At 37.3% G+C, this 12,056-nt stretch overlaps 1 protein-coding gene across 1 annotated transcript; it reads right to left on the minus strand.

Annotated features, from left to right (window-relative positions):
- Nucleotides 1-9,238: 9,238 nt before the first annotated feature.
- On the minus strand, nucleotides 9,239-9,987 carry lnc.lemp (lncRNA encoded micropeptide). The gene is made up of 2 exons (XM_082504324.1): nucleotides 9,724-9,987; nucleotides 9,239-9,528 (listed from the first exon to the last, which is right to left on the minus strand). The coding sequence occupies exon 1, from the start codon at nucleotides 9,895-9,897 to the stop codon at nucleotides 9,727-9,729; it is 171 nt and encodes a 56-aa protein (XP_082360450.1). The 5' UTR covers nucleotides 9,898-9,987; the 3' UTR covers nucleotides 9,239-9,528; nucleotides 9,724-9,726.
- Nucleotides 9,988-12,056: the final 2,069 nt, after the last annotated feature.

The raw sequence follows: 12,056 nt of genomic DNA on the forward strand, positions 1-12,056 counted from the left end.
TTTTGCAATAATTCATGGCTGCCTGTATTTTTCTTACTATCGCTTTAAGAATACGGTGCCTAATGGCTTTCATAGATGAATATGTTTTCTCTCAGAGCGAAACAGCCTTGATCCAAGCCATTAAAAAAGATTGGGCTCATATTGAATTCAGCAATGTGAAATTTGCATGCTCACTCTACAACAGTTTGGGAACTTTGGCCCATCGATTTATACAACAAAATGTATGGTTCATTCACTGCTTTTTCATTTAGATCTTCTATCACTGATGCTGTTCTGAAGTAGATGTAAATTACTTTTTTGGAGAGGTGGTGGCTCATGCTTTAAAGTCACAAAAGAAAAGCAAAAAGCAAAATGTTTTCTTCTGAAAAAGCACAAACAACGAACGCTCTGCTGACTGTGTCCAAATTGTTCAGGTTTATTCAGAAGTAAAATAGAAAGCTGAGAGGCTGTGAATGGGTGGACAACTCAAACCAAGCCCATATATAGTTTAATAAAACATCCGTCATTCATTTAATGCTTTTACCAGAGCATCTTGAGTGCATCCATTTAATATGGGCACTTCTAGTGGGAAATGAAGGTCTAAACCTTGAGTGCCACGACCACTTCTCTCCTTCCATTACAACTACACTTTCCTGCCAACAGTAAGTTGACAGGAAAAACAAAAGATCCTGCTAGGATTCATTTCAAACAAGCAGTCCTCCAACAACATCTAAAACAAAAATTCAAATTGTTTCCAGTTTGTATTCTTTCTCGCTGTTTGTGCTTGCTCTTTGGTGAAGTCAAAATCTCAAAGTAATGGAGCCAGCGCTCATTTCACATGCACCTGTTCACACCACGGCTAGAAAGTGCTTACCGTATTAATGTGTGCAAATTAATGACTGCGTGTGATATAAAATCCATGTCTAACAATAACAGACCCATCATATTAACACTTGATATTTAAGGTTGTCTCACTTACACTGCTGGCATCAGCTTTTTTTCTTCCAGCAGTGTCAGAAAAAAGTAAGTAAGTAAAATAGATAATAAAGTAGGCTCTGTTTTAGGGTGTCTTTACCTTGTGTGCAGTTTTCCTCAGTTTACAGGTAATATGTGGCATCACAGTGGCAATAAATAAATAAATGTTTCATCTGTAAAGCAGTTAAAAGGTGAAATATTGTAACAATTTAATATTCAAGATTCAAGATCCTAAATCTTGAATCTTGAATACTAAATTGTTACAATTTATATAAATAGCTAATGGTTTTTTAATGTAACTAATGCTCTGCTACTATACACCAGCTTTGAAAATCATAAACATGACTGTTGTTTTTATTAGCTAATTGTTAAATTATGAACCTTTGTATTAATGTCACAAATGTGTTGAAAAATTATCAATGTTATCAAAAGACTATCAATTATTATTATCTTTAAAGTTAACTTTATGTGGATAAAGAAATTAGTTTCAGTTCACTGAGCTAAAAAGCTAAAGAAAGAAAAGAACTAATAATGTGGAGAAAACACTACTGTACTTGATGTCTGTGATAAATAAATATATTAGTGCTAATTTATTTTTATGGCTTAAACACTTAAGGCAAAATGTGATGTATGAAATCTCCCTGCACACAGTCATTTCTCTACTGTCAAACAGGATGGAGATACTGCCGCTATCTCCCTTTACATAAAAGCCTTCTGGAGAGGATGTTAGCAAATAAGCCTTGATCAAATAAAGTGAGACATAATCACATCACAATTTAAATGGAAATCTTTGCAGCATCCAACGCACAGTGTGAGTATTTATCTGAGACATGGCCCTAGTCATTCATAAACATGCAAACACTCACTGGTGTGTGAGGTGGATTGGATTAAGGCTTGGCAAAGCCTGGAAGCTCAGGTGTTTGTTCATGTTTTATGTACTCGTGTTGCGTTTATATTTCTATGAGCTGTTTTTAAAAGCATTAGAAAAAGTATGTTTTTCTGCTCATTTACATACAAATGCACATGCAACGGCTTTGTCCATAGTAAATGAATGAAAGAATGCATAAAAAATATTTCTTTTGAAAAGCTCTTAAAAAACATGTTAGGATTATTTTAATTAACCTCAGTGTTTAGCGCTCTTTAGCAGATGTTAGCAACTAGCATGCTAAATTGGTTAAATAACCTTTTTAGATGTTAAATATCAGCAATGTCAAACACTCAGCATAAAGATGGGATTTATCTACTTTTACCTAAACACTTGACACCAGATGTGATGCTGAAGGCAGTTCAGTGCTCACATCCAATAAATACATATGCTAGATTGAAAAATGGCAATTTTAAAGATTATTGCATTTTTTCATATTGCAATCTCGGCATTGCCTTTTGAAAAAATGTGGCTAACGTTTTATGTCTTTTTGCCTTGTTCTGTCAATGTTTATTGAATATATCTCCAGCGATGTGTGAGAAGCAGAAGTACAAGAAAACTGGCAGGAACCAGAAAGAAGTCTTTACCCTTCTTCCCATATGACACAAATGTGACATAAGAACAGCTGCTGTAGTACAGCTGCAGACTCTTTGCTTTTTTCAAAATACACCACAAATCCCATCTGCATCTTTCGGACTTTACCTAGTCTTCTTTTTTTCCTCTCCCTGTTTTCCAGTCTCCCAGTAGCCAGAGGGCACAATCACACAACCAGAAAGTCAATCAGGAAGCTTATTAAACATGACACTCGCTGAGCGCACTCTATATGGATGAAGGATATAGGCTGTAAGGTCTACCTGCCAATTAGGAGAATAAAATCAATCATAGCAGTCAATGTAAACTCTTTCCCACTTTTTCCATCCCTTCTTCTCACTTTGTGCTTCTTCATTTCCTGTGCTCACAAAACCCTCTGGCCTTCACTGAAAATATTCTCTACCATAAATGCCAGTACTGCTGTTGCACACATTCATGCACAGCTCACTACAGAATAAACAAGGAAACACAGTCCCCGTCTACACAGGCATGCAGACACACACACACACACAGAGAGACTACTACACTCCAGAAAGCTATTCATCACAATTTAGCCACACCATTAGACAAAGAGAGCCAATAACACCCTCAATAGAATACCATCCCCCCCCCCAAAAAAAGAACTAAACAAAAAAAGAAAAAAACCCACAGCCACACACTTTCTTCTCCATGACACTCATTTTCCTCTCCATTTGTCATTACCGTCTCTCACACTTTTTAATTCTGGCTAAGCTGTCATCCATCTTTTGTCCCCTTAAAAACAAGGCTATACCATTCAGTGAATATAAACTGAAAGTCAGTGAAACTAAAGGAAAAAAATATGCTTTTATTTTTAAAGGCAATGAATGTGTTATTTAACCAGATTACTTAATGTAGCCACAGTAAGTTGTGTATTTTCAACCCAATTTCCAAATCGTTGGAAAGCTATATCACATGTAAATGAAACAGAATGCCATGATTTTCAGTTCTCATAAACTCACATTTTATTCACAGTAGAATAGAAAACATATCACGTGTTTAAACTGAGAAACTGTTGTCAACCCCTTTCTTGCGTTTATTACGGTCTTGTGATTATTCAGACTAGACACGATTTCCTTCGTGTCTAGTCTGTTCCTGGTCTCGTCTCTGTCTTGTCATCAGCATCTCTTGTTGTCATCTGTAGCGTTCCCGGTCATATTCCTGTGTCTGTCTGGTCTTTCTGTGTTCTACCTGGTTTCCCTTTCCTTTCATGTTGATTCATTTGTGGTCCAGTCCCAGTGTCAAGTTTATGTGTCTTAGTCTGAGTCTCTGTGTGCGTTACTTCCTATTTTATTTTGATAGTCTCCCATCTCATGTATTATGTTCAGTTTTGCATCCCCTCTCTCATCAGTCTGTGTTTATGTTGCCTGAGTCTGTGTATGTGTGTCCCTGTGTCTTCTGTAAGTTCTGTATTTTCTTGTAGGGTCCCAGTTTCCTTAGTTCTTAGCTCATAGTTTTCTTCTTTGTCTGAGTTTGTGTGTAATTAAGTTTCTAAATTCATCTGCATCTTTCAGTTAATCCTTTTCCCTCTGAGTCCTGCTATTGGGTCCTGCCTGGCCTGCCACACAGTGCATTATAATAAAAACTGTTACAGGGGAAACATAAGGCTGGAAAATCAAGCGGTACAACAAAGAAACAGCTGGAAGAACCATTTTCAACTAATCCACTTGAGTACATATGAAAAAAGAACATCTTAGAGAGGCAGAGTTTCATCAGTCTTCATCTGTAAATATTAGGATAATTTCCTGTAAATGTGAAATTCTGAAGACACTGAATATCTCATCATCTAAAATGCATAATACAAACAAAAGATTCAGGCAATCTGGAGAAATCTCTGTGCTTAAGGGACATGGCTGAACATCAGTAGTGGACATCTGTGATCTTCCAACCTTATAAACAGGCATGGAAACCACTTCATGGGGTCAGGAACACTTCAAAAAATCACTGTCTGTGCCATGTACAAATGTAGTGTAAAGCTTTGTCATGTAGGAGCAGAGGTGGGACCAAGTCATTGTTTTGCAAGTCTCAAGTAAGTCTCAAGTCTTTATCCTCAAGTCTCAAGTCAAGTCTCAAGTAATGTCAGGCAAGTCAGAGTCGAGTCTCAAGTCACTGGTGTAAAAGTCCGAGTCAAGTCACAAGTCTGAAACTTTGAATTTCAAGTCCTTTCGAGTCTTTAAAAAAAAAAAACAACGAAAAAATAATGTTGCAGTTATGCTAAATGTAAATATTAGACCATGTAATTTTAAAATCTGTGTTTTTCTCAACACATGACAAAATAGTGAACTTAGAAAATATACACAAATTGTGAAATTGCACCTCTTTAAAATGCAGCTCAATTAAACTTAGCTCCAAGAATAATTTTCACCGACATTTCTGAGATAAGCTGCATGTTATTCTTGGATGCGGTTGTAGGACCGGCTTTAAAATCGCATGACAAAAATATCATACACATTAAAAAAACTGTATCACCAACGTAGCCTGGACAACATTTGCTAGTTAGATGAAGTCAGCTATCTCATCGTAGCATATTTATATGCATATTTATAATCATACGGTTCTTGGAGTGAGTGCATACACTCATGAAGTTTAGTAACTTCAGGTCACTGCAACAAGCCCAGGTACAGTTTACCGACGGATGGGTGCAGGACCTTGAAATGCACCATGTAGAAAGTAAAGACCATCGTACGTATCATAAGTTTACCAGTCTCACAAATCGTCGTCATAAATACACATTCGTTAACCGTTTATTAATAGGACCTTTGAGCTCAACGGTAATTAATTAGTAGTGGAAATAATTTCTGGTAGCATCACAGAAATGTAGCAGTGACAATAATACTGTATGCTGTAATCGTACTGGGCAATTAGTGATACAAAAAACCTGTTTTATCCTGTGAATAAAAGTATATGTTTTTGTCAATGTACCATAATAACAGAGGCGAAACGCAATATTGTGTCAGGACAATTCACTATTTATGCACAATAAATAAAGGAGCATAGCGCGACAATTTCTGTTCAGCGCCAGACTTGCTTGTAACCTATATCACCAGTTATGTTATGAAAGTGACGTATTAACTACTAAAAAACACTGACCTTTGTGTAAATGCTTGGAGCAGACTAACCTGTGAGCTGGAGGGTTCTGGGACATATTTGACCTTTGAATGGCTGCAATCCAGGCCACCCGTCGCCTCTTTGTTACTTCGGAAACATGGCTCGAACAATTTCTCTTCAACGAGGTAATCCGATAACAACCGATCTCTTTACCCGTCGGCTTCCCGTGGCTGTCATGCGACCGGCTATTGCAGTTAATAATACAACGGCTTCTTGTGTTTCTTTTTATCGCTGTATAACTGATTTTAATTGAAAGCCTGCGTGCGCTAGTACTGCTTGCCACGAGTTCCCAGAATCCTTTGCGGTTCTACCCGTGAATGACGTCACATTTTCAATCTCTATATAATATGCATGTTAAATTTTGTATTTGGGGTAAAATATCAAGTCTTTTCAAGTAAACCGGTTCAAGTCCAATTCAAGTCCCAAGTCATTGGTGTAAAAGTCCAAGTCAAGTCACAAGTCTTAGAACATTTTTTCAAGTCAAGTCTAAAGTCATAAAATTAATGACTCGAGTCTGACTCGAGTCCAAGTCATGTGACTCGAGTCCACACCTCTGTGTAGGAGTATTGGTGGAAAGCCACAATCAATGCTGAAAGATATCTACAGGTTTTAGAGCAATATAAGCTCCCATCCAGAAAACGTCTTTTCAGGGAAGACCTTGCAGATTTTAGCAAAACAGAGCTAAACTGCATCTATTACAAGAGTATGGCTTTGCAGTAGAAGAGTGCATGTGCTGATCTGGCCTGCCTGCATCAACTGAAAACATTTGGCGCCTCATGAAATGAAAGGAGGAGGTAGCATCTTATGTCAGAGAAAAATAGCACAATATTCTTCTTTTCTGAAGAAGAAAGAAAAAACTAACACATTTCATCCCCTGATAAGACACAATAAAGTAGTGGACCTAATCCTTGATGGGCAGGAGTGGCAACAATGATTAATAAATCAACATTAACAAAAAGTATGATGTCCAGATACAAAGGTGACCAAAGTAATAAGCTAATGTTTTTTTTTCTATAGTGAAATGTCTCAGTTTAAACAGCCAGCTGATTGATTGATGTCTTTCCTATGTTCTATTGTGAATAAAATATGGGTTTGTGAGATTTGCAAATCACTGCAATCATTAAAAAATAATTTATACAGGGAGTGTTGATAGTTTTACACAGCTTAATTTAAAAGCTTCACATTAACTTAATAGTATATGACCCAAACCCTAACTTTAGAGTTAGCATGTTAATTAAAGTAATCAAGGTAATTAAAAGCCAACCTTAGAAATTAGCGTTAATTGTATCCCTTTTAACATGAATCTCTTAAAATCTCCACACAGAACAAATTGATGCTGAGCCCAGGCAGATTCAGAAGGATTTTGATGTTTAGTATATTTTTTCTGAGTGCTGTATAAGACAAATAAATAAACCAAGACATCCAAATAGTTGAAACCCAGAGAACACTTTTTTAAACATTTATCTGTCAGCTTAACCTCTCCTGATCCCCCTTCAGTATCCTCTCCACCTTCTTTCTCATCAAGCCACTGATGAAGTGCTTCAGGAAAAAAAGGACTTTTTAAAGTCTTGCCAAAAGCTTGTTGAGACATAGTAATAGGCCCACTAGACTGGTGATGATGAAAAAGAGAGATCTGCTCACAAGATCTCATTTCAGAGCCCGTGATTGGAATGCTGTAGGCAAAAAGTTGATTTGTAAGCATGAACTAACAAAGATCACTAGCACCACCTATAGATAAGCTGTGAGGGTGCACAACTTCAGGCCAATGGAAGTCATGGCAAATCAACATGAAGGGTGTAAATGTGTATTTAGATACAAAACACAGGTACAGATGTGAGATATAATTTTTTGTGGCTGGTTGTGGTAGTTTGCACCTTTGAAGATGCTGTTCACCAGACAGGAGCTAGTTTTACTAGCTTGTACTTACTCCAGGTTTTATGTCTCCCAGGGACACCGGGGCTCAGTACGGTACCATGACAATTGTAAAAATGGCTAATTGTGCTGTATTGAGGTGTGTAAACCATATTATCCCAGTAATAGTCATACTTTTGGATAACTTAATTGGTTTTAGCAATTGTGTTACTGAATCGCCATCAACGTCTACAGCCTAGACAGCGACTCTAGTATTTTTCCCAGTTATGAGTTTGCCTTTAGATTTCTATCAAATAGAATAACAGCTTGTAGTCTAACGTGCTTTGAGTTAGACTACAGTTCCTAGTTAGACTAGGAACTGCTATATAAATGCAAATCCATTTAGATTCCCCAATCCAGGAAAAATCCTGGATTCTTGCATCTTTTCTGTGAGTAATCCATTGATACATGATTGGTATCAAATAACAGGGGGAAAAATGCAAAAACGAGAAAGAAGAAAAAAAATCTGTGTTATTACACAACGAGTCAGTAAAATCCAAGTAGTGCTTGTTATGTGGAGATATATGAGAAGTGATTCCCCAGAATTTTTTTCAGGGGCTGTTTTAACCAGTGTTCATCGCTATTATGTCGTAAATAATCTCACATACACACTCATGCAATTTTATGTCCCAAAGTAATAAGACAAAACCTAGCAAAGTCGTGACACAGCACCTGAAAGATCCATTTGGCATCTCTACTGTTCACTGAAGCCTCATCAGAAATGTCTCAGTGGAAGGGTGGCTGTCAAGAAGCCATTCTTAGGGAAGGGAAACAGGGAGAAAAGGCTGAGTTATGCCATCAGTGGTATCTTATAGAAAGATGCCTTCAAATCTAAAATTATTGGTTGAAGTTGTTGTCAGTATTTATGTAGGAGGTCATGAGAAAGGTACAACATAGAGTTGCAACAGCTATCTGTAAAACATAGTGGAGGCTTTGGGGCTGCATTTCAGTCAGTGGTGTTGTGGAGAGGTTGTCAAAAATTAATGGAATTATGAATGACACACTGCCAAAACAATGAAAGCATACCTGGATAGAAAAACACACAGTGGAACACTATCGGTCATGGATTAGCCTCCTCAGAGCCCGGACCTTAACATTATTGAACCAGTGGGGGTTCATTTTGACAGAGAACAGAACAAAAGGCAGCCAATGCCCAAAGAAAAGCCTTGAATGGTCTTTAGGAAGAACAAGAACAAAGACCAAATACCAAATACTGATTTTCCACGTTATTAAAATTGTAAACATTCTGCTTTAGCTAATAAACTGCTGCACTCTTTTCCCATTTTACTAGCAAAATATCAAGAACTGACAGGTACCTGAAACATTTAGCATAATACTGTATTTTAAATGAACCTCTGCCTTTTGATCCTTTCCCGAGTCTTGGACAAAATGACACACACACAAAAAAATCAATTAGTGTAATCATGGCTCCCAATGGAGCTGTTTAAGGTGACTTTGGCGTTCATCCAGCAGATGGCGCAGTTATTCACATAATAAATTTTTATCGATAGAAACGTCAGTAAAAGTTTACTAGGCTGAAGGAAAGAGTGCTGCGTGTTTTCCTTTCATTGTGAGTTCCTATGCTATAAGGAGAAAATTATAATCCCACTTATTTGTAATAGAGTTTAGGTAACTTTTAAGTTGTAAGAGTGTAGTGCCAGCTTCAATAATATATCACCACATTATCTGAAGTCCTGAACATCATTGTGGAATAACGACTTTCAACATAGGAAAAAAAAAAATTTATTTGACAAATACAGAGATGGAGACATGTTGGCAGAGAACAGCACTGGGGACAGGGCCACCACTCCCTTTTTGTTAGCAGAACAACAACAACAAAATGCTGTTGCTTCCATTTTCATGGAACTGGTTTAGAGTGAATTAGAGTCTTAAATTGAAAGGTGTGGCAGACAAATACAGGTAGTGCAGCATACAGGTAGGTCATCTTCAGATTTCCTTCCCTCGGTCACAAACATGGTGTAGGATCCACATCCAGAATCCAAGAGCCTCATACCGCAGACCTTACAGGAAAGACACATTTTTAGACAAACAAACTGTGACAACAGTGACTTGTATTACGTATATAAATTCATCACAGCGATACTGTGCAAATAACAGCAAATAATACGCATCACTTTGGTCCACTCGAAGCTTTACTAACCGACATATCCTAAGCTCTGTAACTCAACAGCGTGTCGTCATAAATATGGCATTACCATTCAAGCCAAATCCAGTTTCTTCTGTGTTTCTGATAGCTTTTCCTGGAGTCGTTTTTTCCTCCAGTCCAGAAACCTTCTCCTCATTCTGTTTGCCTGCCACCCCGCCAAGAAGCCGGCAGCGAAAGAAACCACAACGGCGACCTGTAGTGTCCTCTCCGAGACGTCTGCCATGTTCACCTCTGTCTGACAGATGCACACATTTGTGGAAGCATGAAAATCTTAATACAGGAAGTGAACTCCTGCGAGTCTTTTTCTTCTTCTTGTGCTGGGTTTACTAGCAATTAGCTAACTGCTCAAGCGTGCCACCTACTGGCTGAAGTGTGTAGCAGAAGGTTAGCAGACAAGCTAAAGTTGAGAAAATAGCAACTAAGTACCTAAATACTTAATTAACTAAATAAATAAATTCTTTATTACGACCATTCTTCTTATAAGTGTTGAATACTGACTAAGTGTTTACTACAGTGTTTCTTTTAATTTCTAGATACGTTTTTCAAAATATCATAGACTCGTGGTTACTTTATTAGGCACACCTGTTTAGCTACTCATTAATATAAATTTCTAATTACCCAATCACAGGATAGCAGCTGAATGGATTTAGGTATGTATGCATGGTCAAAACAACATTGTAAAGTACAAACTGAGCATCAGAATGGGGAAGAAATGGGATTTAAGTGACTTTGAATGTGCTATTGTTGTTGGTCTGAGTATTTTAGACACCGCTACTCTGTTTGGAAAGAAAACAATATCCAGTGAGTGGCTGTTCTTTGGGTGAAAATGCCTAGTTGATGCCAGAGGTCAGAGAATAATGGCCAGACTGCTTCAAGCTGTAACTGTAACTCTAATAACCACTCATCGTCACAACCAAGGTATGCAACTTTTGGAATGTGGTGGAGTATGACATTTGCATCATGGATCTAGAGCCAACAAATCTTGTCATGCTATCATGTCAACATGGAGCAAAATCTTGAGGCAAATTTTCAGCGCCTTATTGAATCTGTGCAATGAACTGTTAAGGCTGTTCCGAAGCTAAAAGCAATAGCAAGATTTACCTAATAAAGTGACATGTGAATGTAGCAGTCAATTCCTGTGTCGCTGAGGTTTGTGAATTTTTCCCTTTGTGATGCTTTTAGCCTCTGCTATAATTGATTAATCTTTTCTTTTTATAATTGAATCTGTAAATGACCTGTTTGGTTTTCAGTTTTTATCATGTGCTTCTATATCAACAATCAAATCACAGCTTAAATGAACACTTATTAGTAATATAGTAATAATAGTAATATTAGTTATTGAAAGTGCAAAGAAAAAAATCTGAAAATTGGAAAGCAATTTGTGGTTGCTTGTTGTAGCTTGTTTTCACAGCGAAAGGTTTTACTAAATACTGATAAGCAGTAACGCGTTACTGCCCATCTCTGTAATCCAATTACTTTTGCGACGTTGGTGACAACAGCTGTGTGCAGATCAACAATGGATAATATATCCAGTGCGGGACAGAGTATGAGCGTGCAGCGTTTAAAGCGTGGAAGTACTGACCTTATTTTGAGTTTGATTCCATAAAAAGTGACAAAAACATAAACTCGCGGATTCTTCAACTGACCGCTGCGGCTCACCTGCACCAGGGCAAACCTCTGCCTACCCTACTCCTGCTTTACAGGTGAAAATAGAGCAACAGGACCACTAGTCTTTGACTTTATTTATTTTCTGCTGTGTTTTACTTGCATCCATTTGAAAAAGTGAGTGTAAACACAAAAAATTATTTTATTTTATGTGCTGGAATGTGCAGAAAATAGGTTTAAATATTAAGCTTATTTCTTCCAGTCAGAGAATGTTGCATATAATTAAAGTTTTGCTTGATGCATAAAGTTAAACGATTAAAACTAATAAAACAAGTTTTAAAAAGAGACTTTTCCATTTGATTACATTTTGTATGATGGATTATGCAGAAAAAGTAGAATTGGGCTGAAAAATCTATTGCTTTATCACCTATTCAGGTTGTAAATCGTGTTTTTAAAAAGTAACTAAGCAATTAATTACTTTTGAAAATAAATAATCAGTAAAGTAACGGGATTACTTTTTGGGGGAAGTAATTAGCTACTGATTACTTTTTTCAAGTAACTTGACCAACACGGCTGATAATCAATCTGATATTCTAACTGCTCTATGATACTGTGGGATAAAACCTGCAGCACCAGTGCATTCTAGCCTTTGCACCATATGTGAACATGATCATTTGATTTGCAAAGTGCAGTTCTGTCTACTTTGCAATATGTATTATTGCAAAGTGGAAGTGTTTAGGAACCACAGCAAGTCAGCCAGACCACGTGGCAGACCAC

The sequence above is a fragment of the Aulonocara stuartgranti genome (assembly GCF_965226115.1).
Source record: "Aulonocara stuartgranti genome assembly, chromosome: 15".
Lineage (NCBI taxonomy): Eukaryota > Metazoa > Chordata > Actinopteri > Cichliformes > Cichlidae > Aulonocara > Aulonocara stuartgranti.